At 42.9% G+C, this 22,662-nt stretch overlaps 1 protein-coding gene across 1 annotated transcript in view; it reads right to left on the bottom strand.

Moving 5' to 3' along the window:
• The window catches only part of HECW1 (HECT, C2 and WW domain containing E3 ubiquitin protein ligase 1), a 217,796-nt gene that overhangs the window by 20,218 nt on the left and 174,916 nt on the right, over positions 1 to 22,662 (bottom strand). Inside the window, exons 11-14 of the mRNA XM_014946961.1 lie at positions 17,186 to 17,287; positions 11,639 to 11,789; positions 5,220 to 5,350; positions 2,256 to 2,377 (exon numbers count right to left, since the gene is read on the bottom strand). Of these exons, the coding sequence (XP_014802447.1) occupies positions 2,256 to 2,377; positions 5,220 to 5,350; positions 11,639 to 11,789; positions 17,186 to 17,287 (506 nt within the window). The remainder of the gene's footprint in view (positions 1 to 2,255; positions 2,378 to 5,219; positions 5,351 to 11,638; positions 11,790 to 17,185; positions 17,288 to 22,662) is intronic.

The raw sequence follows: 22,662 nt of genomic DNA on the forward strand, positions 1-22,662 counted from the left end.
CTTTTGGAAGGCATGAATTGTCTCCTGGAATTGAATATTTGCTTCTGCAATGACTACAAAGCAGGTCAGATGGAAACGTTTTCACGGGTCAGATGAATGCCAGCCTTTAGGCAGCTACTTGTATCTCACCCAGGGCATGAAATACATCTTTTAGAGGAACGTGCCCCGATGCTGGTGCGTATCTGAGTGAGTTAGTGCTGATCTGGTTGCAGAATAGGGGGCAAAGTGAACTATATTTGTTGCCACAGTGTATTCCACGATGGACCACCACAAAAAAAGTGGTGACAACACTTTTTCTCATCCACGGGCTGCTCTCGGGACTTTTTTACTTCAGGAAAAAAGCTCCTCAAGACAGGGTAGGAAACTTTACAGAAAACTGTAACCTTTCTGAGCCTTTCACCAAAGAGAAAATGACTGCATTGGTTCTGCTGATCAGCCCAAAGGATTTAATTACTCACTAGAGTAATAAAGGATCACTGGAGTACTCGCATCTCCAGTGAAGTGAGCCTCAGTGTATGCACCTGTAATCTGGCCAGAGAATCTGACCCAACAGCTTTGAATTCTCAATTTCTGCCTACTTTTAATGCATTTTAACCACTATAATGTCATAAAACATTTACAAGTATTATCTTTATTACGTAAGGATTTATTGTGGTGGTAGCACGAGAATACTCCCTGCAGCACAGGGTCCCCAATTATGGCAAAGGTTGGTGAACATTATGAAATCACAGAGATACGATCTCTGCCCTGAAGATATGACCTGGTTATGACCCAGGAAAGCTTCACAGCCACAAATTGCTAAGATCCCAGCCTACTCCATGACAGAAGTTGTATTTTGATCTCATGTGTGATCAATGATTGTCTGAGTATCTCTTAGCTGCACTAGGGAAATGAAAATTGTAATATAGTTTTATCCCTCCATGGAAATACAATATTTGAAAAATGAGAGCCTTTCCCTTTGAATTCTAACTGCTGGATAATATTTTCCAATCCCAGCTTCACTGGCATAATTAATAGCCTGAGATTTTAATAGGGGCTTGTGGTTAAAATATTACCACCGCGTTAAGCCAAAAGTCATGTGGGCCATTATTTCTGTACAAGTGGAATCTGCATGACCATTTGACAGAGGTTTCAGTACATTATTCTGGCTCTCCTAGTAGAGACAACTTTATAAGCTCAAACTGAAGGCCTCTCTCCGCTTTTTTTTTTATTTCAGTGAGAAATAAAATTGGGATTCAGTCTCTCGTGAGCTCTTCCTTACACCACTATGGAACCAGTTGCTCATTTTGCAAATAACTCTGCCCAAATGAAAATGATGTTGCTCCCAGCTATAAATCATTGTGTATCACTCTGTCAATGGAAGAAATCCCGAGCACTCCATAGCCTAGGTTCAGGTAACATCAGATGAGTTAATATATCCCTTCCTCTGCAGGATTTCATGGCTAATCATCTCTGGCAGATGCTTGGAGATGGCCGGCCGGCTTCAACCCGCAACGCGCCAAAACTTGATGTCTGTAGTTAGTTAAAGACCTGTGAGTTTCAATTTCTTTTCCTTTCAAAAAGAAAGGTGATCCCTAACCAGAAATGACCGATTTTCCAAATATTCAGAAGCCATGTGTGGATGCCTAGGCTGAACTGCATTCAAGACACGGAAAACTAGGACTGCATCTGCTTGTGACATTTCCCGATCTGCTTCCTCCTCGTTGACCTACCATTACATTTTCCACTCCACGTGAGGTTTGCAAGAAAACATGCAGATTTATTGCATTATGGAGGGAAAAAAAAAAAAGTTATTTGCATTTTTGAAAATTCATTTCCATTCCTGTTTTTTCCAAAAGAGGTACACTGGGTGTGCAAACTGCAGGAGTTAACAATGGTTTTTTCCCTTCTATTTCCCCGAGACCTGGTGGTATCTGTGTGAGATTTCTCAGGAACGTGGCCCGAAAGGCAACAACCTCACTCCCTGCAGCAACAGAGAACAGAATCAACCAAACTGAAACCAAGGGCTCCTGCTTATTCTGCATAAGGATAATGTTAATGAGCTGCTCTGTACCGTGTGTGAGACAGAATCCCAGCAAGAGTCTCCTTGAAGCAGCCTGTCTGTACTGTCCCCAACCTGGTCTGGTGCTCAGAAAGGACAACTGAGCCCCGAGTCATGCACATCAAATTCACTGCGTGCTCTCCCCGAAGGCTTTGTGGCACAGCATTTGGATTCAGAGATCAGCAGTGTGAGAGAGCAAATCATAATTACTCACATAGTTTGCATGCAGCACAGTGAAGAACTCGGGATTGGTGATGAACTTCACAGCTGGAGACTGCAGCAACAAGGTGATTTTTTGAGAATTCACAGGAGAAAGGGAACCTTCCCTCCTAATCTCTGGACAAAAAAAAAAAGGCAGCAGAATCTTACTACCACAGTGGCAAGCACAGCCTCTTATTGAACCTTTACTGAATGGCTGCAAAAGTGACAGTATAAAAATGTTGCCGTGCTGTCCAATGCACCTACCTTCATTGTGTTTCCACAACCAGCCTGCTGGCAAACTGGTAGATGTTCTCCTTAGGGTTAGTGGTGCAGGGCAGGAGCTGGATGCTTTACGGTACTGTATGTTATAGAACTATGTGTCATATAAAACTACCTCTGTCTCTAAATATCAACCTGAACCACATCAGTTTTTACCAGCTGATGGTTTGGTTCAATACTGTCACCCAGGTCTCCTGACTGGTTCCCCTCACCGCTGATTTTAGAGAGATCTCATTTCCCAGTCCATGCAAAACTTGGTTAAGGAAGCCCCCTACTTAGCCACTCATCCATGCTGGTGCTGCAAAGAATGACATTTTAATTGTAATTGCATTATTTTTGGCAAGTCCGTGGTTTTGGGGACTTGTAAAGAAAACAAAACCAGACACACAGGGATTATTTTTAACCTGTATCAATTCATGAAGCACAGGAGCCGAACTGAGCATTTGAAAATGTAACCCTGTAGAGATGGGAACCCTTTGACCTTCTACAGCCACCAGAAAAATGCTTCCTACCATGAAATTATGGCTTGAGTATGCAATTATGGTGTTTTCAAGTACAAGCCAACTTTTATTTGCAGTCCAAGGAAACTGGATGCAGACGTCATCAACAGAATAAATATAGATTCCCATTTTTTTCTTATTATCACTTTTTTTTTTCCTTTCCTGTTAGACACATCGTATTATTTTATCCACTTAAAACTGCATGCTGCATCCATTGCTGGAGTTAATTTGATTTTTACTGGCCTAGAATCTGGATTAATGTGCCTAAATTGTATTCCTTCTGACATTTATCATTTAAATTAAAAGGCAAATAGCAAATGTATCATACTGCAGCTTTTTCTTATTCTAATGTGGTTTACATCACCCATGAGCTTTTAATTCTTGCCATTTTATACGATATTGACTTTTTCTCCTAAAAGCAAAGTAATTATCTGTAGCAAACCCCATTTCCTAATCACTTAAAATGACATATATCATACTCATTAACTCTTCAGGGTTAAAAGAAAAAAGTGAATGTTACGTAATAAACTGACCTAAATACTTACTGGTAGCAATTCCTGTCAAATTACTATTTTATTATGTAGACTATGATAATAAATGATTATACATATTACAAGAAATGACTACGTTACTTATAATTTAAATACTAATAATACAATGTGTACCTCATTTCCGTTTCAGAGCTAATGGAGAGGACTGTGTTCTCCCTGTAGGGTCAAGTGTGGGTAAAAGCTCCCAGAAATCGCAACACAAAGGACTGTAAGGAAGCTTGGAATATCAAACATTAACTTTCTTGGTAAAAATTGATTTTCAAGCTAAAAACACCTAATGGATCAGGAACATGAGCAGGAAAAATTGTGTATTTTTCTAAACCTGCTTAAAAAAAAAAAAAGAGTTCACTATTTCTCTGCTGAATTCTTCCTATTCAACGGGGAACATTAAGAAAATTCAAGCAGATATTGAACAAAGAGGAAAAATTGTGTATTTTTCTAAACCTCTCTCTGCTGAATTCTTCCTATTCAACAGGGAACATTAAGAAAATTCAAGCAGATATTGTGTTGGTTCTTTCCCTTTGCCAGTGCTATTTACAGAGGGCTGGCAAAAGGCTGGCACCAAGTCAGCATTATTTCCAGCTGCCAACGCAGAGCACAAAGCTGGGTGGAGGTGAGAAGGATCTAAAGGAAGAGAACAGGCCATTCATTTTGGTGCTGCAAGTTCTCAGGCAAAACAGATAATTATTTCTGCGGGTCCACAAGTTGCACAGTGGTCACCAGGCTGATTGCTGGTGTTTCTTACCTGGAACAAACACCTGGGATATGGTTTCACAAATGTTTTAGGAAAACATGAGCATGGCTACCACCAAAAAGAGAACAGCTCTCTGCCCATCCCATGCTGCCCTGGGTGCACATTTTCCTCTTGTGCTTTGTACTGACACTCATTCTTGTCTAGTCATCTAATGAGCCAGACAAAAGAATGAATTTGGCTGTAAATGATATTAAGTGTGAGAAAAGAGGTTATTTTTCAGGCAGATGAGTTCTCTGCTCCGGATGGGGTTCTGTCACTTAAGTTAGCGATGAGCAAAAAGACAGCTGTGTCTCCTTCAGTGGCAGCCCACACTTAGTCAGCTCATAACTATCACAAAACCACAGCTTTAAAAACACCAGCATTTCATACTCAGTGACAGGGTCACTGCAGGTGTGACCACACGGGCAAATGTGCCAGCGTGTGCCATGCCCAGAGAGGCTAAACTGCAATGTCCCAAGATAAAAATCACCCTGCAGCAAAAAGAAGACAGCGCCAGTTGTTTTTGCAACTACTAAGGTGAAGAAAAACCAGATGCCTTTGCCATTTTAATTTCAAATAGCCCTTTATTAAAGTAAAAATGCTTTGTCTGTCTTAGTAGTTGCTAAAAAAGAACGGAGGCCCTTTGTATCTACCTTCGTACCTGTAGCTTCAGGTCTAAAACTTGTAGCTTCAAGTCCCAACCTCTTTCCTTTTAATTTGCTTTTGCAAGCAGGTAGAATAAAGTTCCAGTCTCCCGTGGAAATGCAGATTTCCCCAGAACTGAATGCCACCACTGAATGGCACTGGACGTGCCACTCCATAGCTTTTTTCCCCATACCTGAGCTTGGCTGGGAAGGCTCTGCCTCGGAGTCGTGGCACTGGATGTGCCACTCCAGAGCTTTTTTTCCCCATACCTGAGCTTGGCTGGGAAGGCTCTGCCTCGGAGTCACTGCCTCCTCCGGTGGGGACTCTCTCCACCCTGCTGTTTACTCCAGCATCCTCTTCAGTCCGCTCTGTTGCAATAGTTCGCTGGATATTTTGGTACCTACGTGCATTCAGAGAAAGGAACAACATGCTTTAGTTAACAGAAGAGCTTTCTGGGGCTTTCTACCCTAACAATTGGCACTGCTTTTGAATGATTCCAATACTTCAACATATGACTGTAAGAGCACACCTGACTCTTCTCCTTCAACTCATGCAGCTACTCACACTCGGGCCAACCATTACCATTAAGTTACCATTACAAAAATAAGGCATTTTGCACTAATAGATAGCTACGGAGGGTGCAGAGCAAGGAAGACTCAAATTTAGACAGGTATTTAGGCTACAGGTTGCTATTAGGCTTTGTTTCAAAACAGCTGAAACCTAAAACTCCAGGTGGATCATGGTTCCTCCTTCATTTAGTCTTACAGTAGCATAACCAATGACATTAGGTTCAATCCTGAGATGCACTGAACACCCTTCAGACTTTCTTATTACAATATTGGATGCATAGGTTCAACTGTGAAAAGGTAAAGGCTATTAAGGGTGTTCACAAAATGTTTATTACAATACCACATGTCCAGCATTTGGGATACCTCCATTCCTGTAGGCAATACGGAGTGTAAACCAGTAGGTTGTGTGACCTCAAAGAGCTACAATCTCACTGATATGACAGTCACAGAAAAGTAGAAGAGGATCCAACACATGAGCTGAGTGAACAGCGTGAGGAGGCAAGTGTTCTGGCCATTTTTGGACATCTGTGGGATTGGGCATTTAGTTTGGGTGGCAACTAATTGCAGAACAAGGAAGAGGAAACACTACAGAGGTAACCAAAGGGAGGGCACAAGGAGGGTGACAGAAGAAAATTCCAAATAAAACCCTGCAAATGCCTTAAAAAAACCCATACTGTAATTTCCATACTAACTAATTGCCACATTTGTTGATGTCAATGGGACTGATCAAAGTCTTAGCGATCAGCCCAATTCTAAATACTTAACCAGATGAGGAACAAAGTATATTCCTGATTTTGGGAATAACCTGGAGTGTTTTGAAACAAATTGTAGTTCACTTGTTCACTCACACAGATGGATGAACAAGATGAGAGGTCAAGATTTCTTTGCTTCTACTGGCAAGCTATGAATGTAAGTCATATATTGAATAAGAAAAAAAAAAATTAAATACTGAGAGAGAAAGAAAAGAATAAGAAAACATAAGGAGAAAGAAAAAAGCATGAGGAGAAAGAAAAGGAAAGAAGGAAAATAAGCTCTCTTAATTATTTTAATTAGGTTTTACTCCACCCCAATGTTTTTAATCCTTATTTCTGGATTACATTTCTGTATGTATACAAAAAGGATGGCCTTACTGCCTGCATTTAATCTGATACAGCATTGTTCAGTCTCTCATTTTCCTGACTTACACTTTATTCCAAATTAGAAGTTAGTCGGGAGTTAGTTCCTCAAAGTGACACGGGATCATTAAAGTCAAGTAGTTAGCAATTGGCTTTTTTACATCTCTCAACAGACATCATCTCCCAGTAGCTCACTGCAACCCAATCTTGGGCAGAAGGGCTGGAGATAATTAAGACAAATAATTAAAGTTTTAATAGATTTACGCTAAACTTTCACAGCACTCTGTGTGTCCCCCAGTACTCAAAGTCATTTGAAGCTACATTTAGTGGATATTTTGACAGCTCAATAAACAGCATCTTTAGAAGTTGGGCTTTTTTTAAAAAAAATAAGAGTTCTGTATTTAAGTAACCATCCGTCTTTACAAGGAATTTCTGACAGCAGGATTCCCAACAGCATGAATTTACTCCAGTCTTAAACCCTCTGGTTTAGACCCACATTTTAAATTTTTATTCACTCGACTGCAGGCAATTGAATGAACTTTCCATTCCAGTACTGGAGGAGTTTTACAACACCCACATGCAACAGAACGGGGGGGAAAAAGTTCATATAATCAAGGGATATTAGCACACATATAAAAAAAACCTTGTAGCTTCGATTTAATTAGACGGTAGAAAATCCCTGTTGGCAAACCTGAAAGAGTAACACTAGCTGTATGCCAACAAAAGGTGACACTTTCCTTTTGGGTCTCAATACTATAAAATCATCTTATATAAATACCAGAAAATGCCAAAGTAATTGGAGAAAACATTGAGAGTGCAAAAGTTATGGGAATGCCTCTGGAAATTACAGTCTGCTTTCAAAGTGATTTGTCAAAGAAATGGGGGTTTAGAACTACCAAAATACCCCACCGTGGCTGTCTTAACTGATATGATTTTAATTTCTTATGTTACTTATTACCTTTTAAATTAGTGCAAAGATAAGTGTAGATATACGTATGCTGCAAAGCATCTCAACAAGGACTTTTATCTACTTTGCTAACGAGCAAGTAAATCAGGTACTGCTGTAGAAAATGAGCAGGAGTCTCTAAAATAAGAAGTATGGATGTCTCTGGAGTTTGCCAAACACCTGGATTCCAGTTTTGCATTCCCCGTATCCTCAAGTGGCCAGTCCAGCTAATGGGAAGCTTGGAGCACAGAAGGAAAGCAGGACTAGGCTCAATCACAGCTATGGAGGTTTTTATTTTCAAGTTGAATTTCCAAAGCTTTGTGGTTTTGGCTGGGCTGGAAATACCAAGCTTCCATGTAATATTTTGGTCTTTCCATTCCCTTCCACAAATGAAATCAGGAAGCCGAAAAGTGAGTAGATTGGTTTAAAAAGAAAAAACATCAAGTTTTTTCAAACTGCTAAGTGATTTTGAGTCCAAATTCTGCTTGAGGTTAGAGCAAAAGTTCAGTCTGCTGCTAATTCTATCAGCAAAGTCTATGTTTGCTGTTGCTTCACCTAAAATGATTCTCAGGTGTGTTTGCTGAAGACCATTTCAAATAATGAAGTTTGAAATACAACAAAACAGTATTTCTAAAATGAGTGTTCAAACAAAGCCCAATCCTCCGCAGTGCTGATAATAACCATTTATGAAAAGGGGTTTTCCTCTCAGTCTTGAAATCTGGAGGCATTAAATATCTGAAATTAGCATTAAGACAACAATAATTTTAACAATTATAACAGCCAGGTTGAAAATGCAGAAATGACTTGTCACTGGACAAATGCTCAGAGATTTAATATGAATCTCTTTTACTAGAATCTTAGGAAATGCTCACAAACTTGGGAACAACAGGAGACCTCCGTATTCAACTTCTCAAATCAACAGAGTTCCATGGCAGAGAGCAGAGAATCATCACCTTTTTTCCTCTGTCCCAAGAAGCCATCACGATTCATGTTTATTAAGTTGCAAAATGTTGAGTCTCCAATGGGACTGGGGTAAGGAGGGACGTGCCCCTGCTGAAACCCTATAAGCTTCTCACTTTGTAATTGAATACAGGACTACTGAAAATAGAGATTCACAGAATGCCAGTCCTATTTACTGCCAATTCCCAACCCAAACCAGTGGGAATCAAGTCATAACCAAGAAAGGCAGGCATTATGGAATAATAAAGTTTGAAGCAAGGTGGTCACAAAGACAATGCCTACCCTTCAGTTTCTGCTGAGACAGCTGGTTTAATAATTAACCTGCATTAACGGACAGAATGGCAAGTTTCTATGCAGACTCACACACGCTTCACACCAATTCCTTTCCTGGTTGTGCTGCATTTACATGAGTTCAACCTCAAAAAATAAAAATAAAAATGCTGATGCATATCCAACCACAGAGCCCTCTGCTTTCTGCGGCTGATGAGTTACTTAAGTGGCAGCCAAATAGTCTGAGCTTTGACGTGGCCAAAATCCCTCTTACAGACAAACTCTAAACGGCAGAGAAGTCAGGTAAATCCCTTGAAAGAACCTACACTAAACATTAGCTTCCTGCAGTTTTTTTTAAAAATATTACCATGGTAGCTTGATGCATTCTGAATAAAGCTGTAACGAAAACAAATTCTTGTTTTTTTCAGGTTCTTTCACGTGCATTCTGAATAAAGCTGTAATGAAAACAAATATTCAGCAGGTTCTTTCACCTCCGCAAGACATAACACTTTATGAAATGCCATCCAAACTCATGAATTTTGGTGAAAAAAAGGGGAAATTCTTCAAGAGTGCGTTGATGGTGTCAACTTAAAACGCAAACCAAGCACTTTAATAAGGCTGGTTTGCTCTCCACAACTTACTCCACTTTCATATCGTTGTCATTCAGGGCCCTTCTCTTTACACTCAGTAACACCCAAACTATTCTGCGCTCTGAAAAGAATACTTTGAAGCCCTGCATCCTCCTCTCAGCCACAGCTCCTTCTCTTAGCACAGAAAAAAAAGACCAAAAAAACTTTTGTGACCTTTTGAATGCTATGATTAGAATATAATTTCAGCTTTGCTTGCCTTTTTATAGAAACCGTAGCATTACAGTAAGCAGGTAAAAAAAAAAACCAAAACCTTTTCCGAAATAAAAAGGGAGGATTTCTGACCAACTGTTTATTTTTTCTCTTCCTTCTTAAATTCAGTCCGAAAAGCAAGAGTAAGAAGGAAATGATACACAAGTCTGTGTGTGGACTAGTCAAACAAAGGGAAAAGGTGGAGCATGTTAAGAGATACCTCAGCTGGCTCAGAATGAAGTGACAGATTTACAGGGCCCCACGCAACACTAAGCAGATCTGTCTACGTCTAGAAATGCGTAGAGTCCTATTAGAGCAGTGCTCTGCCCTGGAAAAGGAGACAGACCTTTCAACAGGCTTAATTAGCTGGAGTAGAAATGCCACACTGATATGGCAACGCTGCTTTGGTGACAGCCAGCTCAGAAACCTCTGCAGCGTAGCTCTAGATGCTGACCCATCGATACCACTCAAAGCTAAATAGCAAAAGTCACTCCCATCTTTTGGAAGAACATTCCTTTCTCTTCTAGGAGTCATTTCAAAGGAGTCTTCCAAAAGCATCGTCTTGCTGTTTGAAATGTTTTACGACCCGTTTCGCTCAACATTGCTTCTCATGTGGGCAAGTTTGGGTACTGGAGACATGCAGCAAGCACACCAGCACACTGAAAGATAGCAGCAGCAGGGACAGGACCGTGTACATTGGGTAAGGAGGGAAGATACATCCTCAGGGAGCCAATGTGATGCACTAGGGAAGGAAGTACTGGGCACTGGTGAGGCCCCACCTCGAGGGTTGGGTCCAGTTTTGGGCCCCTCACCACAAAAAAGCCATTGAGGGGCTGAAGAGGGTCCAGAGAAGGGCAACGGAGCTGGTGAGGGGTCTGGAGAAGAAGTCTTGTGAGGAGAGGCTGAGGGAGCTGGGGGTGTTGAGCCTGGAGAAAAGGAGGCTGAGGGGAGACCTTCTGGCTCTCTCCAACTCCCTGAAAGGAGGGTGTAGCCGGGGGGGTCGGTCTCTTCTCCCAAGTCACAGGCGATGGGACAAGAGGAAATGGCCTCCAGTTGTGCCAGGGGAGGTTCACATCCTGGGCTGGTTCAGTAGAAGTGTTGCCAGCAGGTCCAGAGACCTGGGCTGCATCAGTAGAAGTGTTGCCAGCAGGTCCAGAGAGGTGATTCTGCCACTTTACTCTTTGGTGAGACCTCACCTGGAGTGCTGTGTGCAGGTCTGGAAGAAGGACATGGACCTGATGGAGCAGGTCCAGAGGAGGGCCACAAATGATGGGGGGTTGGAGCCCCTCTGCTACGAGGACAGGCTGAGGGAGCTGGGGTTGTTCAACCTGGAGAAGAGGAGGCTCCGGGGAGACCTAATAGAGGCCTTCCAGTACCTGAGGGGGCCTACAAGAAAGCTAGGGAGAGCCTATTTACAAAGGCCTGTAGTGACAGGACGAGGGGTAATGGCTTTAAACTGGAGAAAAGCAGATTTAGATTAGACATTAGGAATAAATTCTTTACTATGAGGGTGGTGGAGCACTGGAACAGGTTGCCCAGGGAGGTGGTTGAGGCCCCATCCCTGGAGATATTCAAGGTGAGGCTCGACGAGGCCCTGGGCAACCTGGTCTAGTTGGGGGTGTCCCTGCTGACTGCGGGGAGGTCGGACTAGATGACCTTTGGAGGTCCCTTCTGACCCAGATGATTCTATAATTCTATGATTCACATTGGAGAGCAGGCACAATGTTTCCATGGAAAGGGTTCTTAAGGCTTGGACTGGGCTGCCCAGGGAAGGGGTTGAGGCCCCATCCCTGGAGGGATTTAAAAGCCGGGTTGACCTAGTGCTTAGAGACATGGGTTAGTGATGGGTTTTATCAGAGTGAGGTTGATGGTTGGACTAGATGATCTGAAAGGTCCCTTCCAACCTGGACAATTCTATGATCCTATCAAGGAAGCCACTGGGGCAGTGTGGGGGAAGGGGAGGGCAGATCTCCAGGTGCCCGTGCTCACCGTCGGTTCAGCTGCTCCATTTGCTGTACGGAGCCAGAGCGGTGGATCCCGTCTGGCGTCGCTGCGGCCGTGGGGCGCTGCCACGTCGTGGTTCTGTTGACATGATCAACGTAGAAGACCCTCCCGTGGCTGTCTATCCGAGCTTCCCAATCTAGGGTTGGAAAAAGAAAAGGAAGGAGTGATGCTGTCAGTGTGATGCCTTCCAGACAACCTAAATGCGGGAGATAGATATACACACACATACATACATATACACAGACAGGATATATACACACGAGAGATACTATATAGATATATATAGTCCACATGCGTGCAATATACATTATGTGTATATATTCAGAGTATACATTCAAATGTGTATATATATTATGTGCTTGTCTCTCTGTATGTATATGCAGCCTATGCATATACATAAACATTTCACACACAGCACATACGTAGCCTATGGAATTCACTACCATAGACTACAAAAAACAAGTGACATAGTGGCTACGTTTTTTAAAGGGCTGGATAATTTTACAATTAGTAACACTAATTGACTGGATTCATTGCAGGTCAAGGCAGCCACATAGAACCAACCCTTAGTATAAAAGGATTGTATCGGAAATAACATGGCAAATCCTATGGTTTGGGGTTTTTTTTTGTTATGTTTCAGAAAAGACATGTTTCATTTCTTTCTTTGTGGCTTCAAAGGATACCATACAGCAGTTAAAGGCTCCCCTGAAAACTGATCACAGCCTGGTTGGATATATCCTTACAGAAATCTCAGTAAACAGATGAGAATCATAACTCTACTGCTCTGGTGAATGCCATCTCGAATGAAAGTTTGCAGCATAATATCGAGCCTTCCATCACTGTTGTTTCCTACTAATATTTAAGTTGTCCCATGATTGAAAACTAAAAGTTATTTGGTATATGATGGCTTGTGGAAAATGGAAATGTTGATAAAAAAAGTGTTTGGAACAGGAGAAATTCAGAAGCGAGTTACTAGCAAAGCCACACATCAAATCGATTGGAATGTATGGACTAGTGATAGAAATTAGACTTGCTAGCTTCATATTTCTACAGGACCCATCAGCTGATGACATACCTACCTAAATATATGCACATACTTTCTACACATGTTTATATACAAACCTCACTCCATTCACACACAAATCCACATATGGTGATTACCTTTGGGGCCAAACACCTCCTATGTAAATATATGCACATACTTTCTACCCGTATTTATATACAAACCTCACTCTCATTCACACACAAATCCACACATGGTGATTACCTTTGGGGCCAAACACCTCCTCTTATTCCCATACTCTCCCTGTGATACCCTCCTCCCTGATGACTCCGTTCCTTCTTCTATGGTTTTCTATGATCAAATTCCAGATCAGCTGGATTTCATAGTTTCCATATTTTATCTGCTGCTCTCTACGAGTAGGGCTGAAGTTGTACCTCTTCCTGCTGTGGCTGGAAACCAGTTCATGACCTGTTCCTGTCCCCTGGAATGTTAGCCCTGGCTAAACTCAGCTGTCCTAGCCAAGTGTAGGCTGTCTTAAGTCTATGGCTGGCTGTCCCTGAGATGTTAATCCCACAAACCTTAGAAGATGGGCAACTGGGAGTCCTTGGAGGAACTTTCTGTAAGTGTCCAAAACAACAAGAGCCATATGGAGAGGCATTTGTTCTTTCAAAGCTGACTGTAAGTACCTTACAGATGCAAAACTCAGTCACACCACAGGTACCCACACAGTGTTCCTCACTGTGAACATCACTATATAAATTGTAAGGAGAGGACTCTCTCTTCCTCCCACACCGGGTAAAGTTTCCCAAGGAGGCTGTAGCTGTTTCAAGGACAGCTTTGTGAAAACAATGCCTGCAACATAAGACAGTGAAAAACAGCACGTCAAGTACAACAGACCCACATGGAAGGCAATCAGAGTGACACATAAGGCAGGAGGATGGCCAGAGCCCTGCTGGCCATGCTGTCACGGCTGGCAGGTGTACCCTCCTTCTGGAGTTATGCATGTTCTGCAACATCCTCAAGGAAATCAGCTTGGCCAGATGAAAGGTGACACGATGTTACCTCAACATCACGAAGATCTTCATTGTCCTTGCTGTTGTGTGGCAAAGGACAGATCCTAGCCCTCACCCCACACTATTGTAATACACGTGAAACAAGAATAATAAGTTTGATGGATAATTAGAAGCCTGTAGGCAATGCTGGAGAGCCATACTCTAGACAGCTTGCAGAAGACACCGACTGGTCATATTGGTCTGAAGCCTGTGGATGGACACTTAGTAAGAATACTACTACCCAAATACCCAGTCAAACAAGGGCTTCTCATAATCCAGCCCTATGCACTACTGGCTCTAGAGGCTATGGTGCAGAGTCTCTCTAATTAAAGGCATAAGCAGCCTAGGCTCCTAAGCATAATACTTCAAAATCTAGGAGCAACGACAGTTGTCCAGAGCTTGGAGGTCACAGTGAAAACATCAGGTTGGGATCATGCAGTCTGAACTGCAACTTCAGGAAGGCTGTCTCTCTTGGATGTATGATACACGGATGGATGAACAGACACGAACGACATCTAGGCTTTATTCATTGCTTTATGGGTAGATACACCTAAAACCATGGGCTGACACCAGCACTGGCACACTAAAATATTAGGAATTGTGTGTCCCGTGGCTTTTGGGAAACCTGTAAGATTACTGCTCCCTGAAACAGCATTTCTAATCAGTTGAATAACTCTTCTTTTTATTTCGGTCATCTGGGAAGACAGTCAGAGGGTGGCAGGTGCCGATACCCTCATCGCACACAGGTGGCCTTTCTGCCTTCCCACAAGACACCACGTAAGTCACACAAGTCCCTGAAGCTGCGTGTGATGCCAGATTTGGGGACAGATGGATGGTTATTGTCCCAGAGAGACGGAGAGGCTGACAGGTGATCTGACAGACAGAACTGCTTCTGAGCTGGGCTGAAGTTCCTTCACGCTACTTCAGGGGCGTCGGTGATCTAGGAAGCAGCCAAACCTCCTCAGGGCCTTTTGTTTTTCAGGCAAAATAAGACTGGGCCTACAACGGAGACTAACCTCCATCTAACCTTCCCAGTAAGAGCACGCTGAGCAGAGACTGGGGACAGGACAGGACAGGACGGGTTCTGTTCTCCAGTGATCCCCCTCCATCAGCCAAGTCATATTTCACAGCAACCTCTGAAACTGCTCTGATTTATACCAGAAGACACAAGTTTTGGTTTTTTTTCTTTCTGGCAGGGCAAAGTAAATACGCTCTCTTTCCCTTTCCAGGCTCAGCCACACCTTCAGCAAAGAGCAGCTCTGAGCTGGGCACAACTATTTTTCTTGGCTTCAGTTCTGTAGGATTCCCAGCAAACACACACATAATAAGGGGTGACTATTAATGCTGTCATGAGGCCATACAAAGTCTGCAAATCTTCTGTCCATCTCATACAGGCCTTAACATTCAGACCGGTCGTTATGCCATAATGAATCTGTTCTACCTTACTTTCCTAAATAAAACTGTCTGAAATGAAATTTCTTCCCTGAGACCAGCTGTTGTGGGGTTATGATGAAACAAAGGTATTCAGAAAATCTTTCAAAAGACCAAGACGACTGTCCAGAAAACTCCCTGTGACTGAAGTAAAACTATTCAAGGCTGAACTCACAGCATTTGCAAGTTATTCTCAACTCCACTTATGGATGGAAGCTAATGCTGCATGTGAGAAGTAAGCCAGGTCTGAGCATATAACTCAGGTTTAAAATATAAAGTTTCTTCCTCTCACATCATTGAAAACTATTTATCTAGAATTATGAGGCATCAAAGGCCTCATAATAACTCATAATAAGTATCACTGAGATAGTGATACTGAACGCTTGAAGAAGAAACATTTCTACATCAGCTTTCAGTTTGAAACTACCTTAAAATTTCACAAGAGAGTTTTTGGAAATAGGCTTCCTAGGTGTTACTAACCAATTCAACCTTTTTTCCCCCAAAAAATTAACTTAGTACACTCGATTCCCATTAAGATCAATATATTTAAGCCCACAGTGTCAGCCTTTATTGTAAAAATGATGTTATATGCAAATGCTAAAATAAAACCCTGCAAAGGGATATCACTTCTGCAGTGTACCATGACACAGGGAGTTTCATGTCCTTAAACCCTTTTGTGAAAGCACTTGGGAAAACCAATGGTAGAAATATTTGCCTTTTGAGGATAAGAAAGAAGACAAATGTATTGACTAGGTGATGGAAGAATAGGGAACAGGCTCACAGTGTGTTTTGTTTACCTGAGCTGGTGTCGGTGTCCTATCATTAAGTGATCTAATGGGGAATGTGCTCTGCTCACCAAGTGTTGAGGGAAGAGTGGGAGGAAGAGAAATATTTGCCTGTTACAGAGGTAACCGTTCCCATTTCATCATTCACTGGCAAGCCACAGTGGGACTCGAATAAGGCTTCACTGGGCTAAAGGCATTTGAATCATTCATGCTACTGTGCAGCTGACGCCACCATCGGGGTTATTTTGGGCTTAGGGAATACCCACAGCATGGTTGGTAAATGAGGAATGATTTGTCAAGGGCACCGTAGGCCAAATAAGTGTGTTCCCTACTTGGGCTTTGTGAAAAAAAAATAAAAAAAAAGAGTGTTTTGTTTATGTGCCTGGCTGTTTTTCTGAGGCCCCACACATTTTAGGTGTGGAGCAGCACGTCGCAGGGCACAGAGTGCGCTCTGCTGGGCGCCTAACGCCAATGCAAAACCCAGGGTAATCCTCCAGGAATACACACGGGAAAGGCTGCAGAGACACGTGGTGAAAACACCTCCAGCCCTTGATTCCGTGGTAAATATCCCCTATTATCAGCCTGCTAATCAATCACACTACTTAGGACCCTCTCGTTTTCATCCAACACAACCGCAGGCGCCTGCACAGTCCACAATGAACATAAAATCCAGTGATTATCAAATCCAACGACAGCACAACAAGACGACTCTAAATAAGCTGCCTTTTTCCAGCTTCTGCTGGTTTTGCTCAGATTCGGACCTGCCCGTCCCAGGAGCATCCTGACTGTGAAAGGGTTCCTGCCCGACCTGCAAGCAGAGCTGACAGACCACAGGGATTGCCACCCCAAATCATCTTTGAAGTTGGTAATGGAAAACCTGGAGACCAACGGTGTAGAAAAATCAGAGTACTTTCCTGATCCATCACCCAGGAAGCTTTATAGCAAGGTTTCTGGCACGCCTGTCAGATACCCACTCATCCCAGTCCAAACGAGTGGAAACAGGGAAGTATTATTTTCATTTCATGGCAACTAAGGAAGAAGAGGGACCAAGGCAGAGGGAGGTTATGGAGCTTGTCCAAAACAACATGACAACACTTGAAGTCAGGATCAAATAAGGGAAACAAAAGGGCGTATCGCTTGGGTTCTGGGGAACGTATATACAGAACAGAGGGGGTTATTTAGAAAGACATACTGACCTCTACACTGTTTGAGTTAACAGGAAAAGCTGAAAAATGCAACAAGTTAAAAAACTAAAGCTTACTTGGTGGAAGAGGCTCATCGATAGTTGGGTAGTGATGATGGTCAGGCCTCAGAGAAGGAAGCTGGCTGACTGGCTGAGAATTATGGAGTAAAGGACAATCACCTACGGACGAGATATTCAAGACATTGACAGTCATTCACTGTTTTCACAATGTGGTTAAAAAAATGTGCTTCTGTAAAACAAGTGATTATTTTTTTAACACGTTAGTCTGGTGTACTAGCAGCTCTGGTTATTCCTACTCGCAGGCACTCTTTTAATAACAACTCATATGCCAAAGAATTGTTAAAATAATGCAGTCAAGGCTCTGACCTCGGGTTCGAGTCAACACTAAACTATTATGGGCCAGATTCTGGACTCATAGACACACAAGTGTAAGCGAGAGAAGAATCAGGCTTGATCTCTGAGAAATACTGTGCATGTACAACCAAACTCAAGCTTCTGCAGAAATTGGCAGGAACGTGCAAAATCCCGGTTCCAACTTTCAATTCATCCCATCCATGGAATACGAGGCTGAAAGCTGCCTTGAGTCTTTCTCTGCTTTTCCAAAAGATCAATGGCTGTATAAGTGGACAGGAATAGCAGGATTTTGCAGTCCCTGCAAAGCAGAAGAACCATCCCCTTCTATAGGTATTTTTCAAAATTCAAAGAGTCCATCTTGGGTGGAAGGAGGGAAAATGAGAGAAGGACCAGAAACAGGTAGAGACAGGTGGAAGAAGAGGAGGACAAAAGATAGTGAGACATAGTCAGGATCCGAGATAAAGAAGAAAGACCTGAGGTACAGAAGAGGGAAAGTAGAAGGAGAGACACACAGCAGACAGCGCAGAGGAAGTTTTTAAATGCTAACATTGCATATATGTCTATATATCCAAATACGAAATAAATGAAACTAAGCAAATGTCCAAACTCCTGTTCTCTTGAAAGGAACAAGTAACTTAAGATCCAGTCAATGTTTATAGAATCCTTTAAGAAACTAAGAAGTTATAGTGTAGGGATGAAAAAGCATTCCTTCTCTTGGACGTAACTGTGAGAATAAGGAACCCGCACGTTAAAACTTCACAGATTCCAGAATTAAGATTCCTTCTTGCTCTGTCCTTAAAACCTTAGAAACCAGGACAACTTATCCTACTAATGGAGACATTTTCATATTGTATGGTAACAGTTTTTCACTACCCAGGTGGGCCTGTTAACAATCTGAATTGCATAAATGTAACATTTACACGCATCAGAAAGATGCAGCTTTTGGCAAAAATATACTTAGTATTTCAAACATCACCAGAAAATTACACAAAGATACTTCAAAATGAAAAATCAGACCATTCAGCTAAGCCAACTCACTCTGTGCTGGCTGTTTTACCTGTCTTCAACGTCACCAGAAAATTACACAAAGATATTTAAAAATGAAAAATCAGACCATCCAGCTCAGCCAAGCTCACTCTGTGCTGGCTGTTTTACCTGTCTTTAATACCAGAATCTTAATAGCCTGAGTATTTTGTAAAAAAACCAAGCATGTAACTATCAAATGTAAAAAAAAGACATTAGCCAAAAAAGTATGTTTTTGCTTTAAACAGTCAACAGCTAGAAGGCAGAAGCCAATTTTGTATAAAGCCGTAAAAAAAAAAAAAAAACCCACACCATCCAGAAGGGAGAAAAATCGCTTAGAAAAAAAATCCTCCCTATTCTAGGTGCTCTGATGATACCGTATGGCCCGTTAAATATCTTCATTAGAGCCCTCGTGTACAGGCGTAGCTCACGGCTGCATCTCCGGCTTGTTTTGAACAGACAGCAGAGTTACACAAGTCATTACTCAGTGCTAAAAAGGCCCATCTCTCACAGCCTTAGAAGCTGTGCTACAGGTGGTGTAGCACCGACCACCAGATCATCCATCTTTTAATTTTCCTTTTTTTTTTTTTTCTTTACTTACCTCACCATAATTGACTTGCCCCTAGTCAAGAGAGTTACGCCAAGCCAGCGGAAGCCCGGTAGCACCAGTCACCCGGAGTGGCTGGAGGTGACCACATCTACTTGTGTTTTTAAGAGCTGCCAAGTCATGAAGAAACCCCCAGGCACCCCCGGTGGCATCAGAAGGGCGCTAAGAGCCGGGCTGCCCTTCAGACATACCCTCTCTCCACTACCCTTGAGCAGTGTGTGCTCAAGGGGCACGGTGTTGGAGCTGTATGAACCCATACGCAGAAGAATCCCTCTCCCCCCACACTCCCCACTCCAAAACAACCATCAAATCTTTAAACGTGGTCTCTCTCACACACACCCCCCCATAGATATACTCGCACGTGAATGTTGTCCACACACAAAGACCCTCGCCAGCAAAGAAGGAAACTGGGGGTTTCTATACTTCTAAGCACCTCTGAGGATTTAATTCTTTGGGGCAGATTCTGCTCCGCCGAGCGAACAGTTGCCTGCACCCAGCTGCCTACTAAGTCTTTACACAGTCCAGCAGGTAGGGCCACCCTCACACCTCTCTTTCTGCTGGAGCAAGGTCTGTGCCAGTGGAAGGTGAGGGTAAATAAATTGGGAATGGAGAAGGAAAAGATAGCAGGATGCTTTGGTTGGGGTTTCCCAGTGATCCCCAAACATTATCCTTTTGGTGCCTTTTTAATTTGGTGTCACTTAGAGAGGGAGAGGGATGACCCAGGATTTGGGAATGCAATAGCTACCTATTGACCTTGCTGCATACTCCTTAGCTGCTGCTGGGGCCTTGACTTCTTTAGCTGGAGAAAAATGACACTAAGCTTAAGAAAAGATGAGTGATCAAACCCGCCCTTCACCTAACTCCATATGACATAAAATAAGTTACCAAAGGGAAGAATTTAATGTAATGGTTTGGAGGGATAGGGAAAAAAGCGTACCTAAATTACAAAGACCAAAAAAAAAAGTTCTTTCTTAAGTATGTTTTATCTCTAGAATAGGATAAAGAGATGAGAATTACGTTCAATAAATTTTCAAAGCACCTAAGGAAAAAAAAAAAAAATCTCTGTTGAGTTGCCCTATGGTCTTGTGAAATCTGAGGTACGTTTGTTTGATACCTGGGGAATTGGAACAAACAGGGCTAGGAAACTGGGTTCTCCACGCTTATGAACTGTGCGTGGCTACCACTCACAGAGGGACACTGGCCCAGATCTTTAGCTGGCGTAAATCAGCATATCTGCCCCTTGACAAGCACAAGCTCTGGGTGACTATCAGAGACATGGCAGCACATCGGATAGGTGAAATGGAACAATCCCAGGAAATAAAGAATGAGTTGGTGGATGTGATAATGCTCATCTGCCACAGAACTACAGGAGCTAATCTCGATTTTATAATGATGCACTCTCCTGGTTTTAGTGGCCAGCCCAGCCCAAACCAGGACGTGCATATATATCTACAGGAATCCATATATACAGATCCCCATCTGATTTCTCTGGTTTTGCTGGGATTTTTATGGACAGGCTCAATTATCCAACCCTCCGTGATACCTGGCCCAGCTCACAGCCCCCAGATTGGCAAGAAATAAACCGTGAGCTATCTGAAACCTCGATTATCTGATGCCTTCTGCGACATCGAGATAATCGGGGTTGCTCAGCGCATCGATTCTCAGGATCTAACCTTCTCTTCTGCTGCTTGGACCTGCTATTGGGGTGTCTAGATAAAAATCTCACACCATCCAGAAGTGAGAAAAATCACTTAGAAAAAAAATCCTCCCTATTCTAGGTGCTCTGATGATACCGTATGGCCCGTTAAATATCTTCATTAGAGCCCTCGTGTACAGGCGTAGCTCACGGCTGCATCTCCGGCTTGTTTTGAACAGACAGCAGAGTTACACAAGTCATTACTCAGTGCTGAAAAAGCCCATCTCTCACAGCCTTAAAAGCTGTGCTACAGGTGGTGTAGCACCGACCACCAGATCATCCATCTTTTAATTTTCCTTTTTTTTTTTTTTCTTTACTTACCTCACCATAATTGACTTGCCCCTAGTCAAGAGAGTTACGCCAAGCCAGCGGAAGCCCGGTAGCACCAGTCACCCGGAGTGGCTGGAGGTGACCACATCTACTTGTGTTTTTAAGAGCTGCCAAGTCATGAAGAAACCCCCAGGCACCCCCGGTGGCATCAGAAGGGCGCTAAGAGCCGGGCTGCCCTTCAGACATACCCTCTCTCCACTACCCTTGAGCAGTGTGTGCTCAAGGGGCACGGTGTTGGAGCTGTATGAACCCATACGCAGAAGAATCCCTCTCCCCCCACACTCCCCACTCCAAAACAACCATCAAATCTTTAAACGTGGTCTCTCTCACACACACCCCCCCATAGATATACTCGCACGTGAATGTTGTCCACACACAAAGACCCTCGCCAGCAAAGAAGGAGACTGGGGGTTTCTATACTTCTAAGCACCTCTGAGGATTTAATTCTTTGGGGCAGATTCTGCTCCGCCGAGCGAACAGTTGCCTGCACCCAGCTGCCTACTAAGTCTTTACACAGTCCAGCAGGTAGGGCCACCCTCACACCTCTCTTTCTGCTGGAGCAAGGTCTGTGCCAGTGGAAGGTGAGGGTAAATAAATTGGGAATGGAGAAGGAAAAGATAGCAGGATGCTTTGGTTGGGGTTTCCCAGTGATCCCCAAACATTATCCTTTTGGTGCCTTTTTAATTTGGTGTCACTTAGAGAGGGAGAGGGATGACCCAGGATTTGGGAATGCAATAGCTACCTATTGACCTTGCTGCATACTCCTTAGCTGCTGCTGGGGCCTTGACTTCTTTAGCTGGAGAAAAATGACACTAAGCTTAAGAAAAGATGAGTGATCAAACCCGCCCTTCACCTAACTCCATATGACATAAAATAAGTTACCAAAGGGAAGAATTTAATGTAATGGTTTGGAGGGATAGGGAAAAAAGAGTACCTAAATTACAAAGACCAAAAAAAAAAGTTCTTTCTTAAGTATGTTTTATCTCTAGAATAGGATAAAGAGATGAGAATTACGTTCAATAAATTTTCAAAGCACCTAAGGAAAAAAAAAAAAAAATCTCTGTTGAGTTGCCCTATGGTCTTGTGAAATCTGAGGTACGTTTGTTTGATACCTGGGGAATTGGAACAAACAGGGCTAGGAAACTGGGTTCTCCACGCTTATGAACTGTGCGTGGCTACCACTCACAGAGGGACACTGGCCCAGATCTTTAGCTGGCGTAAATCAGCATATCTGCCCCTTGACAAGCACAAGCTCTGGGTGACTATCAGAGACATGGCAGCACATCGGATAGGTGAAATGGAACAATCCCAGGAAATAAAGAATGAGTTGGTGGATGTGATAATGCTCATCTGCCACAGAACTACAGGAGCTAATCTCGATTTTATAATGATGCACTCTCCTGGTTTTAGTGGCCAGCCCAGCCCAAACCAGGACGTGCATATATATCTACAGGAATCCATATATACAGATCCCCATCTGATTTCTCTGGTTTTGCTGGGATTTTTATGGACAGGCTCAATTAT

Source organism: Calidris pugnax, unplaced genomic scaffold, assembly GCF_001431845.1.
Source record: "Calidris pugnax isolate Ruff unplaced genomic scaffold, ASM143184v1 scaffold71, whole genome shotgun sequence".
Classification (NCBI taxonomy): Eukaryota; Metazoa; Chordata; class Aves; order Charadriiformes; family Scolopacidae; genus Calidris; species Calidris pugnax.